The 27,435-nt window shown below is 32.2% G+C and overlaps 5 protein-coding genes and 1 long non-coding RNA gene across 16 annotated transcripts; 2 read left to right on the top strand and 4 right to left on the bottom strand.

The window, feature by feature from the left end:
• Positions 1-680: 680 nt before the first annotated feature.
• LOC100787909 (calmodulin-binding transcription activator 4) lies at positions 681-9,093 on the bottom strand. Of its 2 annotated transcripts, XM_006591382.4 has the most exons (13): positions 8,545-9,092; positions 8,324-8,439; positions 7,208-7,296; positions 6,908-6,953; positions 6,674-6,713; positions 6,359-6,553; positions 4,759-4,907; positions 4,571-4,661; positions 4,257-4,453; positions 3,191-3,861; positions 1,955-2,540; positions 1,433-1,729; positions 681-963 (listed from the first exon to the last, which is right to left on the bottom strand). In XM_006591382.4, the coding sequence occupies exons 1-13, from the start codon at positions 8,681-8,683 to the stop codon at positions 847-849; spliced, it is 2,733 nt and encodes a 910-aa protein (XP_006591445.1). In that variant the 5' UTR covers positions 8,684-9,092; the 3' UTR covers positions 681-846. The 2 variants fall into 2 exon arrangements, with proteins under 2 accessions (XP_006591445.1, XP_003537532.1); XM_003537484.5 differs by having other exon boundaries at positions 6,359-6,713; positions 8,545-9,093.
• Positions 9,094-10,814: 1,721 nt separating this feature from the next.
• On the top strand, positions 10,815-11,309 carry LOC102660664 (uncharacterized). The gene has a single exon (XM_006591381.4). It carries the CDS (start codon positions 10,886-10,888, stop codon positions 11,093-11,095), a length of 210 nt encoding a protein of 69 aa, XP_006591444.1. The 5' UTR covers positions 10,815-10,885; the 3' UTR covers positions 11,096-11,309.
• A 1,194-nt stretch (positions 11,310-12,503) lies between these two features.
• Positions 12,504-13,349, bottom strand: LOC121173091 (uncharacterized). 2 transcript variants are annotated; one of them, XR_005887247.1, is made up of 3 exons: positions 13,212-13,349; positions 12,845-12,963; positions 12,504-12,704 (listed from the first exon to the last, which is right to left on the bottom strand). It is a non-coding gene; the product is annotated as an uncharacterized lncRNA (long non-coding RNA). The 2 variants fall into 2 exon arrangements; XR_005887246.1 differs by lacking the exon at positions 13,212-13,349 and having other exon boundaries at positions 12,845-13,201.
• Positions 13,350-13,950: 601 nt separating this feature from the next.
• LOC100787382 (uncharacterized) lies at positions 13,951-14,959 on the top strand. The gene has a single exon (XM_006591380.4). The coding sequence runs from the start codon at positions 14,460-14,462 to the stop codon at positions 14,667-14,669; it is 210 nt and encodes a 69-aa protein (XP_006591443.1). The 5' UTR covers positions 13,951-14,459; the 3' UTR covers positions 14,670-14,959.
• A 1,643-nt stretch (positions 14,960-16,602) lies between these two features.
• On the bottom strand, positions 16,603-19,300 carry LOC100526959 (uncharacterized). Of its 8 annotated transcripts, none has more exons than XR_005887002.1 (4): positions 18,523-19,289; positions 17,753-17,867; positions 17,348-17,390; positions 16,603-17,010 (listed from the first exon to the last, which is right to left on the bottom strand). XR_005887002.1 is itself a non-coding variant. In XM_006590209.4 (2 exons), exons 1-2 carry the CDS (start codon positions 18,902-18,904, stop codon positions 16,994-16,996), a joined length of 384 nt encoding a protein of 127 aa, XP_006590272.1. In that variant the 5' UTR covers positions 18,905-19,300; the 3' UTR covers positions 16,603-16,993.
• A 2,297-nt stretch (positions 19,301-21,597) lies between these two features.
• On the bottom strand, positions 21,598-26,066 carry LOC100794429 (agamous-like MADS-box protein MADS4). 2 transcript variants are annotated; one of them, XM_006591379.1, is made up of 8 exons: positions 25,813-26,066; positions 23,522-23,606; positions 23,134-23,201; positions 22,935-23,034; positions 22,722-22,763; positions 22,574-22,615; positions 22,220-22,353; positions 21,598-21,944 (listed from the first exon to the last, which is right to left on the bottom strand). In XM_006591379.1, the coding sequence occupies exons 1-8, from the start codon at positions 25,995-25,997 to the stop codon at positions 21,869-21,871; spliced, it is 732 nt and encodes a 243-aa protein (XP_006591442.1). In that variant the 5' UTR covers positions 25,998-26,066; the 3' UTR covers positions 21,598-21,868. The 2 variants fall into 2 exon arrangements, with proteins under 2 accessions (XP_006591442.1, XP_003538541.1); XM_003538493.5 differs by having other exon boundaries at positions 23,528-23,606; positions 25,813-26,058.
• Between the last annotated feature and the right edge of the window lie 1,369 nt (positions 26,067-27,435).

Raw genomic sequence — 27,435 nt, forward strand, 5'->3', positions numbered from 1 at the left:
TTAATTATAATATTTGATTCCTTTAATCTTATAAATTGATGATTTTAGTTCTCCTAAGATTATTAACAAATAATTACGATTAATTAAATTATTAAGTTAATTATAAATTAATTAAAATCATTAATTATTAAAAAATTCAATAAAAAATAATATTAGAATTAATAACTTTTTAATGATTAATAATTTTTATTTAATTTATAATTAATTTAATATCTTTAATAATCACGATTATTAGTTAATAATCTATAAGGAGACTAAAATCATAAATTTATAAAATTAGAAGGACCAAATATTATAATTAAAAATCAAGAAAATCAAAATCATGAATTTAAAAAATTAAGAGAACCAAAATTATAATTTAGTAAAATAATTCATGATAAAAATAAGATATACTTAGACTAGAAAAATCCACGCTCAAAATAAAAAAAGATTTCCTTTTATGCTTCAGAACAATTTATAAATAATTTAAAGTTACACAAAATTGATAAAAAGAAAATAATGTTACATATTAAAGGAATACCCAATGAGAAATTAGATTAATTTGAATCCTCCTTAAAATGGGAATGATACGTAATCATTTTAAATCAGATTAATATCTTAATAATATAACATTTTTATCTTTGTGGTTTCTGTAATTCTGTGTAGTTCTTCTGATGAAAAGACATATAAGAAATATAAACTTAGTCCACTGAATTTGAAATCCTATACCACCAGAGCCTTGAAGCCCATTTTGTACATAAAAAGAGAAAGTGTCCATCGCCATTATCACTATACAACCTAGACATTCAAATACACAGACCATATGAGCGGGGAAGCCAGAAATTTATCATCAAAGATAAATAAAAACTAGGAAGGCCAGAAGAAGGTGTCCAAAAATTGACACAAATCATCATCTTCCATATTGGAAGCATTCTCTTCCGAAGTTGATAACGGTGCTTCATCACTTGTGCTGCCATGTTCAATCTGTAAAAGAATCAATAAGTTATGATCGCACAAAACAGGGAACCTCTCCTTACATAAAAAAACATTGCTATATGCTAGCTTAGCATGTTTAATTAAGCTCCTAATTACTTTATGAAAAGTGTTAGCAACACACTATTTGACACTTTTATTGTTGAGTAAAGCCTCATGCAGCTAGCCCCACTAATAAAGAATGGGATCAGATTGTATTCTGATTTTCAAATTTCAACATTTTATGAGACACCAGAATTGGGTTTCATCTAGTAATAACAGTGTGTCCAAAGAGAATATCATGTGGCTACTCGCTAGCGTTACAGTTATCTTATTTGTCTCTCAGTAAAGAAATGGACTATGAAAGCTATACTCGTAACAATCACTTATTATTTGATCAATCTGAATGCAAAAAGTGGTTTAACTAACTGGTGGTATCCCAGACCTATATTTTCTTTTTTGCTTTCATTAGTGTATTTACCTTGGCTTGACGATACAACGAAAGCAAGCGTCTATATTGCTGACGAGCACCAGTGGAGTGGACCATGGAAAGCACCCGCTTCAAGGCCTTTTCAATTGCTGCATTTACTTTCTCTTTCCGGAACACATTGAGAAAATCTGCATCATCACTTTCTTCTTCATTTGACTCCATTTCTTGCCGGACACTTTGTATACCAATTCGTTTTCTCCGCCATCGTAACACAACCTTGTCCAAGATTCCAACTGCCCATAATATTAGCTTGTATTGCTTCCGAACCTGGTAACCCCTCACACAAGCCTGCCCAAATAAATATTGAAAAGCCAAGGTTATTCTTGATATATGCATGTGCATGTCTAGCTATGTCTTTTATCTCCCCCCTCCTTCCAATTTATTAACAAATTTATTATTTATTTACATTACAAAGTACCTACATTTCTACAGTGCCTATGTCCAGGTACATACAGAACTCTTGGAATTCAATTGGTATAGCAAAACTGTAATAACAACTTCTATTACAGTTACCTGTATCTTAACTATTTTCTGGCGCAATGCTAAGAATTCTATACGACCTTTCCAATTTCGATATTTCTTCTGAATCGACAAAGCAGCTTTGTAATCACGCCAGCTCTGAGAACTAAGTTTTGACATGGCAGAAAGCACTGAAATGTTATTATCAATGCTACCTGCATCAATACAATATCCATCTAGAACTGTGGCGGCAGCATCTCTTTCTTTCCGTTTTCTAAAAGAATGTGCACGAAAAGCAGCTTGTATCCGTGCAGCTGCCTGAGCTGCATTTCTAACAGCATCCAAGGAAGCTTTTAGTGAAACCTGATCCTCACTGGCCACAAGATTTTCTTCAGAGACACTACTGACAGTTAACTCAGCTTCAAGCTCAGAAGATTCTCTAGAAAGCTCACTCTCTTCCAATGTGAGGGACGACAGATGGCTTGTTAGGTCTACCTCTGAAAGATAACCTGCCAGACCCTTATGGTCATGGCTGGCTGCAATAGATGCAGCAGTTTTACCGGTTGGATCTTGTGAACTTGGATCTGTCACTGCTCCAGCAGATGCACCAGAAGCTATAAGTGAAGCAACCATTTTTTCCCTATCATGAAACAAAATATTCAGTGACCTGAATTTCCAGAACACTTAGAATGGAACAGATCATTTATAAAGACTTTTAAAAGCAAGAGTTTCAATCTTGATATGATCATTTATGTCAGAATTTGGTCTAATAAGATGGTTTGATCATGCTAGAAGACCAATAGATGCCTTGGTAAGACGAATTAATTATATGGAGTACAGTCTGATCAAATAGAGATAGGGGAAGACCAAGGAAAACTCCAGAGAAAAGGTTTAAAAACAATTCGATTTAAATGAAATTTCTTAAAATTCAGTTTTTGGTCCAACACAATGTTGTTATTTAATTAATGTAGCCGATCCCATATGGTGGGGAAAGCCTTTTTTGTTGAAACAAAAAACTAAACATTTGGCTTTGATTGATTAGGCTTTATATACATGTTCAAGAATGATTGAAACATCCTGTTGCATGTGAAGCATACTGTTACTGGGCAGGTATTTGATACAGGCTTTATTTGTCCTCCTTGTTCTCTTTCTTTGCATTGGTATTCCCTTCTCCCAAGGATAAAGTAAAGGTTTCTAAGTAGATTTGATCATGTGTATATTATTCAAGGCTTTGAAACAAAAATGCTATCACAATTGCACATCAATATCAACAAATCAGTTTTCTATTACCTCCCAAACCGTGCAGCCCAATGAAGAGCGGTCCATCCATTGATGTCACGGAAATTTATATTCACACCACAACTGAGAATGGGGTTCAAGGCCCACTCAAAACCCAACCCAGAAACCATGTGTATTATCCCCTGCTCTTTCTTGGACAAAGAACAGCCCGTCCCTTCATCTCTTCGGTTAGAAAGCCAGAGCTGCAACTTATCCTTCAGCAGCTCTTCAAGAAGCCATTTAACAGCATCAGATGGTGTTCTAGTGCTATCTAGAAGAGTGTCTATAATATGGCTCCACGAATCATCATCATCTTTCTGTTCTGTTGAAAGATGACTTCCAGATTCTATTCTGTCATCCTTTGTAGTTGAAGAAGAAAGGAGCATCTCTGCAAATCGAACAAGTAATAACAGATCTTCAGGACTTTTGCTTCCTTCTGTTTCCAATGAATTACAGCGAGTGCAACTAGTAGTCTTATTTCGAAACTCAAACTCCCTCATTTCGCTGCATGGCACCCTATTTCCTGAAGTAATGCACAAATTAACCTTTCCAAGATGATTGGATGGAGCTTCACAACAGATTATGCCGTCCTGAATTATCTCTGCAGGAACTTCAACATCACCAAACATACAGGCCCAGGTAGAATCCGAGTCATGGCAGAGAAATGACCCAATAATGATCACCTATGAATATAACTTGGGAAATTAGGATTCAAATATAGACAAAATCAATAGTATTTGTATCATATCATAAATAAAATAATAAAAGTTCAAACGGAAAGAGAGTAGACACAAAGTATATGTCCCAAATGATTAAGTATTGAAATCAAAAGCTAAGAGCTTGCCTTTTTAACTCCCTAGTTATTACATATATAATTACATTATACCAAAAATGCATACGTATTTGAACCATGTTGTGTATGCATTTTAAAGCTCTTCAAGAACATCATAGGTAAAGCTGAGCAGTAGGCACCAAAAAACAATAACAATTCCATCATTCGGCAGATAACAGTCCCTAGTGCAAAGAGTGATAAATCATTAATAGGACATAGTAAGTGTTGAAATTAAAAGGCACAAACCTTTGTAGTCTCGGTAGAATAACAGTATTCTGGGGATACTGCCCTAATGGTAAATTTCTGTTTCTGCACAACAGTCAAGCTTGAATCTACACCCAGAGGTCCTTGATTTTGGAATTGGTCAAAAAATGTTTCATAGTAGTCAGAGTTAGCTCCTGGAGTTTCTGCTAGAGAATATGGTGGAAATTTGACCCCACCATCTTGAGGAAACAATAAAACAGCAAGTGATATGGAACATCAAAGAGAGATGGAAGAAGTTTCATTATATGCAAAAAAAGGGAAATCATCAAGCAAGTTAAGGTAGAAATAAGTCATACAGTTTTCAATATTATTACTGTTGGAGTTTAGCCACTGATTGTTTTCCAGGTTGGCAATCACTCCCCTTCCCGAAGAAAATAATGTATTTTCCTGTTTTAAGCATAGAGATTTTATTTCTTTGCAAGTTGCAAAAGAAAAATGTATTATAAACTCTTGACAGCATGAAGTATATCTTTGGAATACTCACATTTCCAATCGCCTCATATGCATGTTGATCTGGTAATTTGGTCACAGATAAGGGCTTACACGATTCCAGCACTTTCGTCCAGTATATAGTTTTTTCATTTCCACCAGGACAATCATCAAGAAAATCATGATAATATGTGCCACTGTCATCTACAGAAAATACAATAATTTCAGAAGATTTTGCTTTCCTCTCTTTACAGTTGTTGTTTAATTATAATTAGGAGTAGCAAAAACAAACTATAAAGATCTAGTGAAATAAATTGAGTCTGATCTAAAGCTGAATGTGACAGTTTGGGAAAAAAAAGTTGAGTGGATCATGAGTAACTAATTTACAACGAAACACTTTGTTGATTGTAATAAGATATGCAATTTATCTTTTCATCAGTGGTAACTTAATCTCACGAAAAAGTAAGAAACGGACTGTGGTTGCAAGGTCATGTACCAAAGCAATATATCGTGCTATGGCTAATATGACTTATGAATTTTTATGGCTAAAGCATTTACTTGTGAGGTCCTATGGAACTTGCTTGTGGCAACCAAGCTTAGCATCTTTCCTCCAATCTGATCTTTCTCAAGAGGACTAAACATATAGAGGTTGATTGTTGCTTCATTAGAGAAAAGATCCTCCTGGCATCATGAAGACTACCATTGTGAATTTTAAGGAACAACTTGCAGTCATATCGACTAAGTCCTTATGAGGTCCTAGGATAACTTACATATGTAACAAGGCATATATGCTCCAACTTTAAGGGGACTAGGGGAGTGCTAATTTTAATCAGACATGTAGTTTATCTTTTAGAAGATTAGATTAGATAACCAGTTTAACTTTTACATAAGATTGGTTTATCTTTTAGATAACATTTTATTTGTATATATATGGATACACATGTTGTAACCCAACTCACTGAATAATACAAACTAGAATGCCTTTTAATTTAATTTCTCAAGCACAAAAGAGGATAAACAACATTGACATATTATCTAACACATAGAGTTCTGTGCATTAAATATTTGAAAACTGTGCTGCATGGTTAATATATTTTTTTACGAAGATTTCTTGAATGCCTCCTGGAGTGATTCTAGATACAAGAGACCTAATTGTGAGGCTTTTGTTTCAAACCTTTTTGATTTCTGGTTACCTGATTCACAATAATCTCCCTACACTCTCTTTTAAAAGATTCACATGAAACAACCAGCATATAACAATTGGGGAAGTTTCACTTAAAGAAAATCTATCAAACAGAAGGGTACCATAGACAAATTAGAAGAATAGAAGATATAATCTATATATATATATATATATATATATATATATATATATATATATATATATATATATATATATATATATGGCTATGATAACCTTAGAGAACTTAAAATAAGTAGGTATGTTATAAATTAGCTGTGAGGGTGGAAGAAGCCACCTGCATATGTTGCGTAAGTAGAAGACAAGCATCTATAACTGAACAAATCTAAACACAATACAAGATAAAAGCGTAAAATAGGATAATAATTCAAATGTTTCACTAACTTCAAACATATATTAATTTTATTCCCCCGCTCCAAAAAAAACATTAACAGCTCAAGTTTGTCTAAATTACCTTGTCTTCCATTATATCCATCACAAGGTTGTCCTAGATCATTTGGTCCAGACAAAGCTGCAGATTTATCTTGCTTATAAACCACCCTTTGATCTTGACCTGACACTAAATCAAGTGCAATTTCATTGAAGCCATCATCATTCAAACTCAGCTGTTCTTCCAATTGGCGCAAGGCTTGTGCTTCGAACGTAACTTCTAAAGACCCAGGAAAAGAAAAATTCTGATTAGGTTCACATGAATCACCAATCATGGATGCTGTTCCTGGGTTGTGAGCAGTATACGAGCTATGACTCTGACTAAAAGCAGGAGAGGAACCTGATGGCAATTGTGTGACATGCTCAGAATTGGATTTCCCCTGCAAAATGTGAGAGTAAACAGTAATGTCAAACTCAACCTTGGGTTGTTGATACAATTCCCAAGCAATGAACAAAATAGATGAACATACTTTTCTTTGAGATGTGTTGCTTAAAAAGGATTCCCACCTTTTCACACATAATAAACTGCAAATACTATATTATGTTTATCTGATATCATGTTCTGGAAACTCACCTCACTTGTTTCTCTATAATGCACAAGAACAATATGATCATATTCCCTGTCAAGAAACAATAGTGTATGAGCAAATATGAACATGCACTACAATAACATATTGGCATATAAATGAACCCATGTTAATATTAGTTACATATACTGAAGGTTGATTTTGTTTCACAGTCAAGATAATTTTATCTTGGTAATAAAGTTGCCTTTAATATACCTTTGTAAGTTTGTGTGTGGATCTTAAAAGATACAACTAGTGGCAACATAATAATATGGTTGGTATCCAGCTAATAGTTAAAATTTACTCACGGCTCCAACATCCAATAGCTCCGTCTCTGAAAAGTACGGTTCTCCTCTCCATGTGCATAGTAACAGTTTAGGATTTCAACATTGCCAACCTAAACATGCAGATTAGAATGACCAATCAGATTGAGAAAATCAATACATAGAATTCTATCGCAAAACAAATGTTGGCACAAAGGCATCAATATAGCAAAAAATAAGTGAATTATATTTAAAAGAGAAAAATGCTCCATACCAGTAAAACTATTAAACAACAAATTGGTTACATCTCAATGTTCTGTTACAGCTCATGCACAAAATGAGTGCTAGATAAAAAAAACTTACTATTTGTCCCAAAAGCTTTTTGGAAGCTATATATGGTACAGAGCAGATTAGGAGATAGATTTGAAAATGAAATTTCCAATGAGGATCGTTAATTATTTTCGATTAATACTTTGTTTCAATATGTCTGAGATTTGAATACTTCTTCCTAATAATTTAGTACATTTATGGACTGTAATTTAATCACTCAGACCTGCTTGAAACATTAGCAGACTTTTGCAATTAAAGCAAGAAAATAAACAAAATCCAAGTAGAAATACATCATGCATACAAGATATTACAGCAACAATGTCAAATTTTTATTATTCAATTTCCTCTAATAAATAAAAAGGAAAGAAAGTGAAGTAGAAGAACGTATAATTTCCATTGGTATGAAAACTTCAAGCTCTCAGTATGGTACAATTATTGTATGTTTCATCTATTTTTTTCTGCATGGTTCTTATTTGAGACTAAAAGAAAGGAAGGAGCTTGGTCCAAATTAGAGTGCAAATTGGGGCATTTGCATAAAAAATAAAGCATGCCAAAAGTTGGCAAGATGGTAATGGCTGACATGAGCTGCAGCAAGACAAATAGATGTCAAAAAAAAGAAAAAGGACAGCATAGTAGACAAGGCTTCCACTTGGAGAGGTTTTGGGAGGGTAGATGCATGTAGCCTTATCACCGCATGTGAAGAGGCTACTTCTAGGATTTGAACCTGAGACCTACATGCAGTTGCACCATGCCTCACCCTCATGTGAAACCTTTTAATGATCATTGTAGGTAATCTTAATTATCACAACACCACGGACACTAATAACAGACCTTAAGCCGTTCATGCGCTTCTCCCACAGTTTTGCCATCTTTTTTCTTCCGCCAGTTATGACCATCTTTACGGAAGGAACGCATGATTCTACGATTAAACAGAAACAGGGATCCACCTGTTAAGAAAGTGGATAGGCAACATCTTCGACAATCAGTAACCTATGATAATCGGAAAAACCTGTCCTTCATTTGAACAAAGAAAACACAGGATGTTATGTTACCAGCTGGCTGATGAGGGGGCTGGTGGGTGAACTTGCACTGGTCGTGATTCCGTAGAATGTAAAGAGCTTCCACAGGCTTGAGCCATCTCCTCTTAGCTTCTTGAAACAGATCATCGATGCTGTACTCCAAACCTGCCATGACAATGTCAAATTAGCCCAAGAATTCAGAACTCATCTTATTGTTTCTTGCTCACGTCAGTCTTGGAATCATGCAGAACTTAATGGTGCCCACACACACACTAAGAAGTAAGAACTTAATAATAATCGTCTTTTCTATATCTGAAACTATAGAAATCCAATCAATTATTCCTCCATGTGGGTAGGAAGGACAACAATTGTGTCCATGAACTTATTTGCTCGAGGCGGATTAGATCGATGGTAGTATAATGAATATTTATAATGCCAATGTATTGTAATTATTGTTTTGAAAATTTTATGGATAAGCTTTTGTTATATTTCTTAATTTTAAAAATATTTTTGACATCTAAGTATGTAACAATAAGTAAACAGTGGTGGTTATATGTAATGTAAATTGAAAGTGTCGGAGACATCTAACGACGAATTTCTTGGATAAATTGTACCAAAGTTAGAGAATTATGGATAAGATATGTCTCGCGGAGGAAATTTCGTTCGACTCCCTTTGAAGAAAAGTTAAGGATATGTTTGATTTAGAAGATAAAAAGAGAATAGAAATAGAAGATTTCTTTTTAACTTAAAAGTAATAAAAGTATGAATTCCATATAAAAAGTATAAAGTTCTTTTTTTTCTCTCATCCTAAATCAAACACAACCTTAATTATTGTGTAGCAATTCAGTTGCAGTGAGTAAAGACTTGAAAGTGTGAACAAATGAATATTGGTGGTGGTGACCTGAAGAGAACTCGTGAGTAACGTGAATCAGTAAGAAAAGCATGACCTGACTGGGAATAAGTCGCAAATGTCACTCTCTTGGTACTTGAGTAGACCTAACATGCATCATTTTCTTTGGTTTTTGAATTTCTCCCCTATAGCTACTATACTCTTTTGATACCGACAAAATACAGAGAAATTAAACGCTCAAAAGAATGAAGTTAGAGATCGTGTATTCAGAAGTCTATTGATGAAGTCTTCTTGAATAGTTACAATTTCTGTTCATAACTTCATATGGCTGAACTATGTAATAATGTAATGGTAACAGTTTAGGGATTAGGGAATTACAACCATAATCAAGCAACTTTTAAGTAGGGATCATATGTAACAAATTATTTATATATAATTAAATTTAAAATAAATAATAAGTTTTATTTTAAAAAACAATTAGATTCATTACAACTTTTTTTCTTCGAAGGCTGTGTTAAGTTACTGAAGTGGATTTAAATTCTTTTTTTTCCAGCCCAATATTCATCACAACATTTTTTCTTGGAAGGCCCAAACTCGAACGAGTCTACTATGTTCCTGGTTCGCTGCCACCTTAGTGATCAACTTGACTAAACTTTACATTCAGCAAAAAGAAAACTTCACTAAACTTTCAATGCTAGTTTTGCACAAGTTTCAATTATTTAAGTGATGTAATATTATACAATTTTTTTTTGGTGATTGGAGAGATAATGCGTGAATTGGACATTCAAAAGAGATATGAAAGAGATCAAGAATATAAAAAATGTTTTAATTATGAAACTTAGGAGAGTGAAATTCTCAATCTTTTAAATTGTGTATTTTATTCTTTAAATATAGGAGTATATTTTTACAGTTTGAAAATATTTTTTACTTTAAAAAATATAAATATTTTTGTATCAAATCGATTTGCAAGAAATTCCCTGACATTTTTTATATAAAAAAAAATAGTACAGCATTTGTTTCCCTAAAAAAATCATTCTAGTCATTGTAGATATTTTTTTTATGAATACAAGTGAATGATTGTGAAGTTGTCATCCTTGCTATATAGCTGATGAGTGGAGTTCCTTTAAGAAGATTTATGAAGTATGGAACATGAAACCAAGCCAATTATTAATTAAGTTCCGAATTTCTAAACATGAGTAGTGTCTGTCTGGCTCTATAACTAATATAATTCCTTGCTTGAGCATGAAATAAACGGTGAAAGGTGAAGCACATGGATAATAGTTAGAATTATGATGTGAAGCAAGTTATCCTTAATCCAAATCTGAACCACAAGCACCACGTGCACAGTGGCGGTGAATCCAAACGTAGCTTAATCACCGAGGCCTCCACCCATGCACGACACCTTCCTAATACATAGTATATATATAGCAGTACATATTTTCTCTGAATAGCACAACAAGGACTCTCTGTGTGTTCTTTCTTACTTATCAATACACATTAATAAATTGGAAGAATAGATTAATAATGTTGGACTGTGGGCCTGTGGTTGTGGCTGTGGTGCTATTCGTGTTGTTAATGCCTGGCTTGCTTTTTCAAGTACCTGGACGCTCAAGGTGCCTTGAGTTTGGCAACTTTCAGACCAGTGGTGCTTCCATTCTAGTTCACTCCCTCCTCTACTTTGGCCTCATTTGTCTTTTCTTGTTTGCCATTAAGGTCCACTTTTACATCGGCTAGCTCTCTTTATGTTTGCTAATTCGATCACTTTTTCCTTTTTCTTATTATCATCCATTGCTATCTTCATGTTCTTATTATTACTAGGGTTGTCTTGGAAGATCTTGTGGGAAAGAAAAATATGACTTTGTATTTTCTTTCGTTTGTTGTTTATTTTTCATATGCTTGTACTCACTTTAACATGCATAATATATTGAGACGTGTATCTTTTTGCTGAGAGGTTGAGATTAAATTAAACCTTTCTATATCAATTATCATGTTGACCAAGTGGGGAGGAATGGATTGACTTCAAAATTAAGACCAAGGAGCATTTCAATTCAATTCACGCACGCCGCAGTGCATAATTCAATTCATTTTCTTCTTTAATCATTGGCAAAGTGCACATCACATAATTAAAGTGCACAATCATAATTGCAATAAAATTATGTTCTTATAATGAACTTTCACACTTTTTTTATACAAGCACTATTTTCCTTTACTTTCTCTATCGCAACATTTATATTTTTTTTAAGTAATGATACCATTCATTTTAATTACTACTTTTCATCCGTTCTAAAATAAATGTTATATTTTAAAAAATTGATATAAATATCACGTTAACTTTTCAATATAATATTAATAATAAAATTTTATAAAATTATTATCTTTTATATTTTCATTTATTTATTAAATTTTCTTAGTTTATGTAATATTAGTAACGTAGTATGACATTTAGTTTTGGACGAAAGAAATATTTCATATATTTATTTTTTTAATCTCTCTTGTGTAAAAAAAATAAGTTTAAATGTAATTTTTGTCTCTTAATTTTATAATTTTATGATTTTGACATTCCATTTTTAAAATGAAATGTTTAGTCATTCTATTTTCAAAAATTCCATTTTGATATGTGACATGTCATAAAGAAAACTTCGTTTAACAAAAGAGAGGAGGGTGGGCATAACTCCCCAATTCTCAAATTTTTTCGTGTACCCTAAATCCAAATCACAAACCCTCCATTCGTGAACTGTAACTGTAAACCCTTTGTTCCCAAATTTCTTCCCCGTTATTTGATGTTCTTGATCGATTCCTTGATCTACACATGAACGTTTAGGAAGTGCTTTGAACTACATGAACATTATTTGATGTTGGAATTAAGGATATTGATGGAACGTGTGTTTGAAGTTAAAAGAGGAAGAGGTATATATATATTGTGGATACTTGGTGTGGAAAGGTGCATGGAAATGGTAGGTAGAACAATATCAGAGAGTGTCACTCCAAGGTTTCGTAAAATCTTAAACAAAAAGCTGGAGATTCTGGCGGCTTCCTTAACATTTACAAGTTTTAAAGTATAATAATAAAAAAATTATATATATTTTCTACGGTTTTAATTATTTTTTCCCTCTCAAAATTATACACATAAGTTTATCAAATATAGATTTATAAGTTGTTATATTTTTTAATTTATAAATATGATCAAATCGAGACTCTGGAAGTTAATATACACTGCATATCATTGAGTCACACCATGCATGGCGAAGCTGCATCTTACCAATGCTTTATTTATTTATTCTTACACATAGATATATAGATGTGCTTTATTCTTCAACGTGCGACTTAGACCCCCTTCACATAGCTGGCAGAGACAAACAAAATATAGTATGAAATGTGTAAGTTATTATATATGATATGATAAACGCACGGAGAAAGAAGAAAGAGAACAATTAACGTTGAATTGAATATTGAATAATGAATATTTGAATATATAACGCTTACCCCTAACTCCTAATTAATTAAGCCCTAAGAAGGCCATTATGGTTCCACTTGTCCTTGTTTGGTACATCCTTATTATTATTCTTTACAGCTTCACCCAATCGCATCCCCTATCCATAGTGCTACAGGTATATATAATTACGCATGGAAGCGGCATTTTACTCAAATTAAACTTCAAATATTTTTACTCTTGAAAACATTTGAAGGAAATTAAATTTTATATATTTCAAATTTATAAAAGTTTTAAATACATTTCTAATTTTTAGAAATTTTGAAATTCTTAATCCAAACACAAGGTTAGGATGTGGAGCAGCTCTTCAACTCACGTCTAATATTTATAAACATTTTTCAAGCGTAAAACTAAAAATACCTTTGATTTGATCGATGCTCGTTTTTCCTGATCTTCATTGATATATGGATCTCATTCGCTTAATATTCTCTAAGAATATATATAATATATCACCGTACATATATAAGTATCTGACCAAGTATCAAGATATGTTATTCAACTTTGTAATAGTAACTACTTTAACAAGATGATCTAATTATAAGTGTCTAATTTATTATAAATTTGGTGTGCATTCGTAGTTGATGTAATATTAAAATATTTAATGATTGAACTATTAAAATTACACATATAACTAGTTATTAAATAAAATAGAGTTTAATAGTCATAAATGATATTAATCAATAAAAAATTATCATCAATAATAATTTTAAAGTGATTATTATAAAACTCAATAAATTTATGATGAATTGATTGTATAAAACCATTTTATAATTGATAATACATAGCTTATTTTCCCAATAAAATAAATTATTCAAAGAATAAACTTAGTCCCCATCTATTTGTGCAATATCTTTGATTAAATATACGATAAATTTACATAGATTGTTGTATTTACATATTGTTTTCATTACATCTTTTTTAAATAATAATTTTTTTATATCAATTTCTATTTATTTCTTAAAAGATGTCCATCAAATCTCAAAACTCTTAATTTCTCTTATACAAACAAGAAAATAATTTAATTAATGTCCTTGCTGAGGCTACAGGGTAACGTGTCCACCTACTCAACACAAATATGTTATTCATTAGTCGCTTTTCAACTACAGAGACAAAAAAAAATCAATTGATTCGATCTTATCTTGCTAGCAAGTTCCATTAATGAAAAGCCACACCAAAACACTAGATTTAGGATATGCTGGCACGTATATGGTTGCTTGCTTAAACATCACTCAATAATGCACCCCACCACAGCACTGACTATGACATGCACCTAAACGAAATTAAGCTATTTCTTTATTTAGTTGATGCTAGCTAGCTAGGTAGCTCTTTCTAATTTATTTCTTGCTTGAGTTATGCCTATTTAATTTCCATTCACTTGGATTTTTTTTATTCTAAGATCGATCATCTTCAATTTCCCTATATTACTTGCAATATTGATTGAACACTACTAGATCATGTGTATAACGTTGTATAGCTAGCTAGCTAGCTTTCTATTGTCTAATATACCTTTGTCTGTGTTGTAAATTAAGGTGCAAGAAGCAAGTAATCCCTCATAATACACACACACACACACACATATATATATATATATATATATATATATATATAATGGCGGATTGGGGTCCAGTGGTGATAGCAGTGGTGCTGTTTGTGTTGCTAAGCCCTGGTCTTGTGTTTCAATTGCCAGGGAAGAGCAGAGTGGTGGAGTTTGGGAACATGCAAACCAGTGCAGTGTCTATCTTGGTCCACACAATCATCTTCTTTGGTCTCATTACCATCTTTCTTGTTGCTATTGGTGTGCATATCTACACTGGCTAGCCTTATCGCCCTCACTCCTTTAAATCTTTAATTATTCTATTCTTTTTGGTTAAAGTTTTAGTAATTTTTATCTTGTTATTCTTTTCTGATTTGGTGACTGTATTCTCCCATTTCTCATGTCCTCGTCGAATAATAACTCTACTTCTCTTTAGTCTTTGAGATTCCAAGATTAGGACAACTTTGGTTTGTATAGAATCATAGAATGGAATAACTTGCACGTACTGCACACACTGATATCACATCATATGGCTTAATGTTTTATGCTTTGATGAATTCATTTTCTTTTCATACTTGAACCTCTCCCATTAGTGTGGTTGAAAACGAATAAGAAAAATTAACTAAGTTTGGTGTTATTTAATTATATCAGTGGTGATTTGATTAACTATAATTGGACTCTCGCACTCAACCCTTAAAATCCCTTTTGTTCAATGCCTATAATTGTTTTAAATTAATTATCTGATAAGAATGCCACATCAGTTTTTCTCACTCTTTTTTTTTTCCTTTCATAAAACACTTTTTTTGGTACATAAATGACTAACAAAAGACAATTTTTTGTGCATAGTAAAAACATATGACTCATTTTAAATTACTATTTTTTTTGGTTTTATTCGGATTTTGTAATTATATTTTACCATCGAAAAATACTTTTATCCTTCCTGTACAAAAGATACTTTTATTCTGTTTAAGTATTTTCGGTTTAATTTTTTTTAAAAAAAAAGTATATATAGCAAGCACCTAAGTCAAAATATTTTTTTGGAATATGCAAAATTATGATGTCCATTGTTTTTTTTTTTTTATGTTCGTCTATTATCTCCACAATCAATACTTTCTATTTTATGTTTTTAATCAATGTCTTAATGATTAACAAAACCCTTCTCTTCAAATCAAATAAGTATGAACGATAATTTTTTAAGAACTTAATATAACTAGATGTTTAATATTCAAATTTGAGATTAATAATTAACCTAAAATAATACAACTTTTAATGTTCCTTTAATATTTATTTTCTAGAGAGAAAAAAACATTTTACATAGTTACAATACATATATTATGTGTTGTACTTTTTGAGATGTACAATGTATAACCAATCTTATTACAACTTTCTATAAAATAATTAATAAGATTATCTTATATTTTTCTAAAAAAATATTATATTATATAAGTAATTTTTTACCATCATGTGGATAAATTAACGTAAGATTGTTTCATCTTAATTAAAAATTTTAAGTTTGAGTCCTAACTCCAAAAAAATATCCTGATTTAGACAAAAAAATAAAAATAATTTTCAATCTTATATTTTTAAAAGTAAAAAAGTGAAAAAAAAAATGATGGGTCAACTTGAAAAGCCCGCAACCTACATTGGGTCAGGCTTTAACATGTTATTTGGGTCTATTTGGGTCTATTTGCTTAACATGTTATTTTCCGTACCTCATAATGATGTTGAACTAACTCGTAATAAGCTGAAATTAAACTTTTTTTTATCATCATTTTATTTTAGTTTTAAATATTTTTTGATAAATTGTAATTTTAAAAATCTAATCCACCATTATATTAGTTCATAAAATAATTTTACAATCTTTTCAGTCCTTTATAAGAACAGGTTTGGATTTTTCTTTTTTTTAAAAATCTATTACCAAATAATACTCTTGAATATTTTTTTCATACCATTTTAGTCTAGATTAATATTTTTAAGCAACTTATAATACTCGTATCACCAGAGATTACACAACATTTATACAAAATTGAAAAAAAAAATTATAACTTTGTTTAACAAGAAAAAAAAAACTAAAATTGTTAAGAATTAGTGACACTAGAGTAGAGAGCAAGGCATTAATCCATAACATAAGGGCTACAATAAGAATCCTCATCATTCATCAACTACCCTCAACAGCAGAATGGTATGCTAATAAATAATATCAGCTGCTATAGACAATTAGACACAACAACCATCCGATTTCAAAACATTTTTCTTGATCCGGTACAACCCCTGTTTCTCAGGAGTCAAATCATATTTTCCTTCTCTTTCTATAACTGAACAAAAGGAAATTCACCAGCCTAAGCTTAAGAATTTAGCAAGGTGCGAATAAAGTTAAATAAAATAATTGATAACAGAAGGAAGAAGCTGGGAACAACCCCCGAATACCAAGGTAGTAAGTAGTTCTTCAGAATTTTACTTGGCTATTTCTGATGCACATAGAAGCCATATCCACATAGTTCACTTCAGTAGCTTAATAAAACTCAGTTAACCACGATTCCTGCACCAATAGACAGCACAAAACCCCACACCATCGTACTCCTCATTTTCATTCTTCCATCTGGTCACTTCACATAAGCTTCCATGCTGCATGCAACAACCAAAATTTAGAATTAAGCTGTCAGGCTCATCATGCAAATTAAGAAAGATAAAAAACCCAATATGAAGATAAAAGCCCAATCAAGTAAATAAAACACGACTCCACAGCAAGGGGTGAATTCAGAACATGCAACAATATTGAAATTGAAATTTACAACAAAAACATGATATTAAAAAATACTAGAAAATTTTCTTTTTCCAAGGGGAAGCTCATTATAGTTGCAGTTTATGTAGGCAATGAATCAAAACCAATTTATGGACATAAAGCAAAGTATGTATGTTAAAAAGAAAAATAAATTAATACTCCAAGCCACACAAAATTTACCTAATTAGCTAGGCTGATGAAGCAGAGACCGACCAGCTCTGGCCTGCGGGTGACATCCAAATCTTCTCTTATTTGGTATATTTTGGTTCAGGTAAATGAGTATTGAATTTGAGTGAGTGGTGTTACTATTTTTTTTTAAAAAAAAATACACACTCCTAACAGTCTTGTTTTATAAGAGCCATGTTTAACAAAAGTACCCCATTCAACCTCCCCTGGCCATGCCATTGCCATATCGTGCCATCTTTTGGTAAGTTGAATAACAAATTAACAATGATTTCCCAATAAGAAATATATATCAAAAAAAGAAACTATATAGATATCAAATATGATTTACTCAATGTACATTCAAAGTTGAAATAATTTAAAAAATAACTATTATTGCATATCCTTTGTTTTCGAGCTTACAGCTTATTAGAGACCCCTACCCTGAATGCAAAGCTGTTGAGAAATATACAATTGCTGTGGTGGGGAATGGGGATGGTACCATCATACCATATTACCAAGCATCAATGTTTCTGCACTACAATTATTTTGCAAGAAAACAACATAATGAAACTTAATGCTAGTCCTTGACGTATATTACTATACTATAAAATTTATGATTAAAATAAATTTAAACACACATATTTATTATATCAAAATTATCCAATTTTAACCAAACCTAACCTCCAGCAAATGATAGCTAACCAACCAAAATCCAAACCTTTAAAGATCCGTTCTTAGAACCAAACAAAAACCGGTCAAAAAGAGAACTTTGTTGTTGAGCTTTCTTCAAAACACATCATATTGGCTATTTCTTCAAAAAGTAAATTGCCACTCTTCCCCTGTGTTCCCCACATATCCACCCCAACACAGAGAAGGAAGATAGGAAAAACAAAAAAGGCTCATAAATCATAATTCTAATTTTCTTTTTTAAAATCAAGGATGCGCTTTAGCTCAAAGTCAGTATAAATTAATCTCTCTAAGATACTGGCATCGAGAATTCAATACCTCAAAGATGGATTTAATTGGGATTTATGAATTACTGTGTTATAAGTGCTAATAATACATTCATTGACTTTGATGACGGTCAATCATGTGGCATATTGGTAATCCGTTGGATTAGAAACAAAAATAAAGATTTCCATTTACAGGAAGAGAAAAAAATAAAGTTGAATTGAATTTAGTTGTCCTACCGGGAATGTCCTTACGTGGCGAGGGTGGAGCGGTGGCGTAGCAGAGAATGGAGCGGCCGAAGACGGAGAGGCTGGAGAGGATTCCGGCGACGTAGAAGAGCATGACCAATCCCAGAACCCATGGCATCAACACGAACCCGATGAAGAACGTCACCGATCCACACAGCATCAACGCCAGCGATATTCCCAACAGCAAGGAGGCGAATCCCGCCGGCGATATCTGACCCAGCCCGGGACGCCGTGACGCCGCCAACGGCGGAACCTCGTCAGAGAACGTCAACGACGACAGAGGCGAGCGAAGGAGGTTGAGAACGAGCGCGGAGAGCTGGTACAAAGCTCGAGATTGCTCATCTTCTTCATGTCTTGTTCTTCCCCTCATCATAAGATCGTATCTTTTGTTTTTTCCGATGAAATAAAGAAAAATGGGTAGAAATAAATAAAAGGAGTTGGTTGTGTTGTATTGGTAGAAACGAGGCAATTGGATAAGGTTGTTGTGATTGGATTGAGGGTCAGAGAAATGATTTTGGTTCTGACAATAAGGAACAAAAAATGAATGACATGTTGACGCGGATATGTATGAATGAATGGAAAATAGAAAAGTGATTTGGGTAGGAATGCCAAACAGGATAGATAGAGAGAGAAGAGACTACTTTATCATTCACGTTACCATTTTCAGTTCTGGTGTGCTAAATAATGCTAAGTTACACCCAATGCCATGCACGAACAACAACGATCAGAACATTAAAAACCTTAATTAACTTGATATAACAAGGATAAACCGTGATTAGCTAGACTATCTGCCACCTAATTCTTCATTCAACACATCCAACCAAGTATAATAATAAAGGTACAGGTTAACATTTGTCCTATTTTTCAACTACAATAGTTGTTTTAATCAACACAGTAATTTTTATTTCATCATCACAGTTTTCAAAATGAATCTGGTAATCGATTCCATCAAAGACACTTAATTATTGGATCAATATTCAAACATGTGGATTACTAATTGACTCACATCATCAGTCTGTATTCCTATAAAAACTTTATATTTATCTTAGGAAAAACAGGATAAAGAAATAAAACGCACAAGTGACGCTTTAAAATTTAACTAATTATGAAAGGATAAATAATTAATCATATAACTAACACAAACACATATAAAAGCTCATTATAATTTTGAGGAGTGCCAACAACACTCTCTTGATATTTTTTATGATTGGTTAGAATTTATTAAAAATCATCAATTTTAGAGAGAAAAACATTAATTTAGGAATAAAACTTACCAAAATTAATAATTTTCAATAAATTCTAATCAATCATAAAAATAATATCATAAAGAAAATATCAAAGAAAGTGTCACCAACACTTCTCTCTTATTGAGTATCCACTAATTTTTAATAAATATATTTTTCATTTAGAAAACTCAAACATAGATCTTAAAAAATCTGAGTTCATCTCCATTCACACCAATAATATGTTGGTAATTTTTTTTGTAACCACTTAATTACAGTATAATTTTAATAGATGATGTTTTGACAATATAATACAGTAAAAATCAAATTAAAAATGAATATTACAAATAAATATAAAATTTTACGTTTATTTTATATTAAATAAGCTAAAAAAATATTATTCTTATGGTATATAAGATTTTCGTGACGTAGGAGCTTATCCTGTTGGAATTTTAATTATATTTTCTAAAAAAAACAAAAGGTTTGCGAGCTCTTGGTCTTGGCTTGGGACCAGGCGTCTGGCGTGTTACGGTGAAGTCTGCTTGGCCTTATTCTATAGTCAAAATATTATTTGATGCGAAGTATGCGTGTCACGATAACCATTAAAATTCTCTCTTAAATAGTCATTAATATACAATAATAATTACTATTGTTGTTATTTGTTACTGAAAATATTTGTTGAGAATAATACAATGAGTGAATACTGTATTTACTAACAGTATAAAAGATTTTTTTTTACTAATATTCAATTACAAATTGACATTGACATCTGTAGTTAGTTTGTTAATTTTTATAATAATATTTTTAGAAATTATACCAATAAGTATTTATTTTGCATAGATTTTAAACTCAAATAAAATGTTTTCGAGATAAATTCATAAAGTAGTTACCTCCATTATGATCATAAATGAAGTTTCTCATGAATTTAATAAATCATTATGATCAAGTTCGTCAACACTTTCCTCAAAAAAAAATAAAAAATAAAATAAAAAACATCGTCAATAAGTTGCTGAGGCCCATTTGTCTTGAGGAGCCTATTTCAGCTAGCCCTGATTCACAATTGCAGGCAAATCTGAAATCCAAGGCCCATGTTATTCTCATTCTCCTTTTCTCTAAATTCACAAATCACTCCCCAATTTTGTTGTTGGACAAAATTATCTTTTGACAAAAATAAGTTTTCCTTGTGTATTCTGTTCAGTGTTCAAAAAAACTGTTTTCATTATATATTTCATAGACACAAAGTGTTTATCTATTATCTTTAACGAATTGCAGCTCCAATAACATATATTTAAGCTACTATTATCTTTAAGAAAAATAGATTTTTGTCGTATTAAATTGTTACAAAAAATTTAACACAAGAAAAATTGTATTGTTTTTTTTGAAATACAAGTTATATATCCTTCTTACAAAATTACCTTTTAATATTAAATTAATTATGATATAATTTATCCTTTTTAGTAATAATAAAATTAATTAATGTGATATAAATTATTTTTTAAATGAAATTAAATTAGTTGTGAAACAATTTACCTTATTAAAAAGTGTTTGTAGACTTCTCACTTATAAATTCTTTGTAAAATTTGATAGACTAGCATTCTTTCATTATTGTGCATTTAACTTTATTTTTTTTAACCACTTAATTTACTATAATGTGATTAGTTTTCAATTGAGAAATAATGTATGTTTTCACAATACAAGCGTCCTCACCCATCAAATAATTTATTTTGGTGAAATCAACCATCAAATAATGGCTATGCCTGGAAGAGAAAATTAAACACTAATGCTAAGGAGTGACAGAAGCAAAAGTGTGAGGTCATTGGTAGATATATAGTACAAGGTAATGTAAAGGAAAATTAAAGGCTGCAAACGATAGTTTTATTAATTAGGAAAAGGAAGAAGTGATTATTGAAACATGGAGGAGGCTAGCTAGCTAGGTGCTGTTTATGAAAGCTCACACAAAATCACTGCTTATATTGTTCCTAGATTAATTAGAAGGAAGAGTCAAGTGTAATTAAGTCCATTACGTGCTATTACAAATTTCCGTTTTCCTTGACTTGAAATAGATTTGAAACGGCAGGATCGATCTTTAATTATGCTCCACACTTGACACTCTTTCATGGTAACCATCCTGCCATGTAATTATTCATGCTTGGGCCTTCTGACACCACTGATACTGGATCAGGATGATATCTGCGATTAAACAAATTAATATATTATATTATTAAAATCTAAAGCCCGTTACCCTTTAATCAACATATGGTTCGTGATTGCAAAGTTTAAATTATCACGCAATATTTGTAGTTTCCAATAGTCTATATCAAATTCCATATATACCATGTACACCACAATCTCTTGAATCATGCATTAATTCTTTCGTATTGCATGCATGCTAGTTCGGAATAATATGTGTACAACCACAACTATATATGCATAAATTAATATTTGAATGAAGAGGAAAGTAATACCCAATTTGTAAGGTTGGCTCACAGTCCAATGGTTGAAAGAGAGCATGGCCTTGGGGTTGACCTGGATAGCGTCCATGCCCCATTTCTTCAGCACTAGGATTCAGTTGAAGTGGATTTATTTGAAACTCTTCCAACTGCAAACATTAACAGCAGCGCAACTCACTCTTAAGATTGATTTCACTTGTAGTGGTTGAGGATCGAGGGATTTGTCCATTAATTCAAAGTTGAATTGTTTAATCATATCTTACTGCAAATTGTTTAATTTGGTGGTATTTATAGTCCAATTGGTAGAACTATATATGAACCGGAATTTGAGTGACTACGTAATTTTAAGTAGGTTGAAATGTCTCTTACCCTTTGTATGAGATCTCTGTTTGATTCACCTAGAAAGTGTTCCTTCACAAGTGACATATATAATTGAATCGGTGAGCAAGGGAAACATGCGGAAGATCAACAGCAGTTAAACATTGATCAAAGAAAGAAAGCATAATTGACCTCATACCTTACGTTGTAGATCAGAAAGCTGATCCAGCATGAATTGGGTCTGCATATATAGAATGCTATGAGAAAAGTTGATATAGACCATTGACCATTGAGATTATATATGAAGTTATGAGAAAGATCAACTAATTTCTTCTATTCTTTATTGCACAGCTAAAAAAAAAATGATTATATATGTCAAAATGGAAATTGGCAACGTTGGAAACTTTAGTACCCTTATTGATCTGATTTGTTTCAAAGACGAATCTAGCTGCCTTTCAAGTGACTCAAGCTCTTTGCTGCTTAGAGGACCAAGATCTTCTCCCATAAGGTTCCTAATGAGTATCGACCAGTCAAATATATATTAATAACTCATCAGTTCGTATTATGTAGCTAGCATATACTTCTAGACATAGTCGAGTCTAGCTCTTTACCTTTGAGAACGCTGAAGAGCTTCATAACGCGCTTTCAGCCTCAAGTATTCTTGTTGACTGCTTAACTCCTATAGTCATGGAAGCAAAAATCATAGCTGTTACAAAAGCTGAATGAATTGTGCATTAATAAACTGGTGAAGCATGCATGTAACAAATTGTGTCCATACACATAGTTAGGCTATAAATGTTTTGCTCCAGACCCTATCAATAAATAGTCTTTATTTATTTTTATAAATTATAACTTTTCTCAATATGAAAATGAAAAACTACCCCCTCCGGGAATCATTGCTTCAACTTGATTTTCTAAGAGAGACACTACTGAAAATATAACTTTATGCAAACACTACTGCAAAAAGGGATACTAGCTAGAACAGTATGGGATTATCACCAATACCAAGGCTTCATTTGTTGCCACATTGTCCTCAGGCGCTCCATAGTTGCATTTCTGGTACCTCTCCAACGTTTTGAGCATGCTGCACGTTGACATACATATATATAAAATTATAATGTATAAACATTTAGAATATCATATAATATAAGTACCAATTAAATGTATAATTCCTTACTACAGGACAGATGCACAATCAGTAGTACTTAGCATCCGAGATTTTTTTTTTTTTTAAAAAAAAGGGAAAACTACAGTAAGTTACTGCTTAGTTAACATACTTTCTTTAGTAAGGGTTTCAACTTAAAGTATTATTAAGTACAAATTGTGCCTCCTCTTGAAACATCTTTTGACTTCAAAATTGCTGCAAAGTCCAAATCCGCCTAGCCAAAAGATTATGTTTTCTCAAGCGGTGAACAACTTATAGTGATGAGAAAGCAACTCAGTAATAAATGGAGAAATACATAATAATACACCTTGTGTGAGCTGGATCGATAGTTAGTAGTTTAAGATGTGAATATATAACTAAGACCCCTTTCATCTATCGCTAGATAAGGGCAAGTAACAAACTAAATTTGGCAAGAGAAAGAAATCGGATATATACACTATGGATAATAAATGAGATAGCTCATTTATGTGCCACTAAACGCCCAGAAGTAGACGCAAATGGATACATCATTGTTCTTTACGGTACATTAGATCCTAATGGACCACCGTTGATTTCTGAGTGCGAGAGAGAGGGAAAGAGAGAGTAGCTAGCTGTGGAAGAAGCAAACTTATACTGAGATCGAAGCCAATGTATATCCAGAAAGAAGATCTTGATTTGTCTAGCTACTAGCTAGGCATCGAAACATGTACAACTGAATGAATGGAAAATATGGCAGTGCGTTTATGCATAAGGAGATTGAGGTGAATTTTTTTGTAGTTAAATATTAATGATTAGTTTGTTAATTTTATTAGTAGGAAAAATTGAACTGTTACTCAACCAATCTTATATTTTTCATTTGGTGGTCAAATTATTTACTATACTAGAAGTCCTATAAGAAAAGACCATTCCATCCGATCCTGATTTAGTAGCATAAGTATATCAACCTGTTATAAATTCATCATGATAATTCTCAATTGAAAAAACATATCAAATGTACATCTGCTTTCAATAATATAACATATAACATATGTATACAAATGAACAAAGGAAAGTAATGAGTAAATTAGGGCAGAAAATTAGTACCATCATAAAGCTTGATGAGTAAATAAATAATATAGGAAAAATAGTAAGCCAGAGGCAAATAAAAAAAACTTTTAAATAATACATGAAAAGGGAAGAAATGGACAGATATATATACTGAGGAAACTAAGAACTAATTGTAGAAATAAAAGAAACCCTAGCTAGGCCCTGAGATGTAAATGCGATAGTGCCTTGCCTTGGGTGAAATAAAATGAAAAGGCAGACACGAGTTAGGTTTTTTGAGTGATTCTCAAACACTGAAGCCAAAAGCAGACACTGGCTGCTAAAACTTGACATAGAAAAAATAATTAATAATGATGTGCTTCTTTTCCCAACACTTAATTGCACAGAAACAGAAGCCTGATGAGCAGATCCGAAATTGCTTTTGGGGGAAAACTTTAAAACCAGATCTGCTTGAAACTTAACACAAATGAAGCAAAAAAAATAAATTTTGAATCGCTGGGTTGAGAGCCAAAAGAGGATAAGAAAGAGAATGGTAAAGGGTTGGGGAAGAACAAAGTTAAAGAAGGAAGAGAAAAACAACTAGCACAGACATAGTCATAGAATAGAATAGTCAATACAACAGTGATCTATCAATTGTGTTGTTTTATTGTATTTATATTTCTTTGCATTTCCAGTTGCAGATCTAACATCAATAAGACCACAGAAACACTCAACCTGCTAAAAACGCCGAGACATTCACGGAAACGGAAAAACTCAAAACAGTGAAAAAAGAAAATAAACTTTTCTCATGTTGTTTTCACAAAAAAAAAAAATCATCAGAAGGTGGCAAACGCTAGCTGGTGGTTTTGAATCACTGAAAACAGCAAAAATCAAAGGAAGTGTGTAGTGGAGAACTAGAAAGGTCCTGCGGTTCCTTTTTCGGTGCTAGTATGTTTTATGTGCACATATAACCATATGTGTTTGAAGAAGTAAACAAAAAGAGAGAGAGAGAAAGAGAAAGAGAAAGAGAAAGAAAGGATTTTTTTTTCTTGGTTATGTTGTGTCCATTCCATGTGTTTATTATCCATTTTTGTTTTTGCATTTCGGTGGAAAAAAAAAATACCTTGAACCGCTGCAAAACTCGTACTGCTTTCCTCTATTGGAGAAGATGATGAGAGCAACCTCGGCATCACAAAGAACGGAAAGCTCATAAGCTTTCTTCAAAAGCCCGTTCCTTCGTTTTGCAAAGGTCACTTGCCTGTTGATCTTGTTCTCAATCCTCTTCAACTCCACTCTTCCCCTTCCCATCTCTCTCTCTCTCTCTCTACTCTTCCCCTTCTCACGCTCAAAGTAATAATATCCACTCACAAAATTTAGAATATATATATATATATATATATATATATAATCTCTATAATATATATGTAGGCCTTGTATATAACATATACTGTAACATGTATGTATTTTATATGGTGTAAAGTCTAAAGTGTGATACTAAGAGGTATGTACGAGTATTATTAATTGTATTCTACCTTGTTATTAAGAATCCCAGCAAATTAAAAGCATCCTTATCAGGTCAAATGGGAATGGTAATGGATGCTAACTCCAAAATCAAATATCTCTTTCTCTCTCTCTAGCTGTCTTTTTCTCTTAGCTTAATTTGCTTCATAAATCACCTGTGTCCTGTGCTTTGATTACCGGGCCAAGTAAACACTGCTCAAATTAAAATTCAGGGTAATGTGGATACTACTGTGGTGGGAACGCGGTTGATTGAAAAGTAGGAAGAATCAGACGGTGGAGAAAGAAGGACCAAATTAAGGAACATAAGGAGATTGAGGAGGGAGGGGTTGGTAATGGAAATTTCCAAGAAAAATGGGAGAAGCCCTAAATAGGGTCCCTGATGACTAACGATGATTGGAGAGAATATGTCACAACAGTGCCACGTGTCGAAAGGTGAAGTGGGGAGCGGGCTTGATTTTCAGCTCACTGTTTCGGATTCAGGAACTAACCTTAAACGAGGTGAACCCTCATAGTCGTAGGTAGCTCGTATGTTACATGATGCATTTACCCAACTACCCCTATTCTTTCCGATATTTTTGGATTTAATATAAAATTTTATATTCTCATGTAGTTATAGATTATTATATGGTGAGAATTTTAATTTTTATAATAATAAGTAATTTAGGAGATATATTTGAAACATTTTTTAAAAATTGATTGATATTATAAATATTTTTATAGGGAAAATTATAAATTTGGTCCCCCATTAATTTAATTCACGAATTTAATCCTCCTATCTTGTAAAATCGTGCAATATTAGTCTTCTAATGTCACATTTAGATATTGACCGTTAACAAATGATGTTGACTGTTAGATGTCACATTCTTATTAGATGATGATTCTGTCATATGTTATGTTGTGATTGAATGTCAACTGCATAAAAGATGAAATACATTGTTATTTTTATTGACCAATAAAAACATAATATGTGTCGGTCATCATCCAATAAAGATATGACACATGAACGATCAACGTATTGTGGCTTGGGAACTAACATTATAGGATTTTATAAAATAAGAGGACTGAATTAAATTACCGAGAGACAAAAATTAGAAAAAATGGAAATAAGCTGGGAGACAAAAAAAATGTAATTTTGTCATTTTTATATTATATAAAACTTAAATTCTTATAAATAAACATATAATACCCTACGAACAAAATTGTAGATGTATAATATTGTATATTT

The sequence above is a fragment of the Glycine max genome, chromosome 11 (genome assembly GCF_000004515.6).
Source record: "Glycine max cultivar Williams 82 chromosome 11, Glycine_max_v4.0, whole genome shotgun sequence".
In the NCBI taxonomy this organism is placed as follows: Eukaryota; Viridiplantae; Streptophyta; class Magnoliopsida; order Fabales; family Fabaceae; genus Glycine; species Glycine max.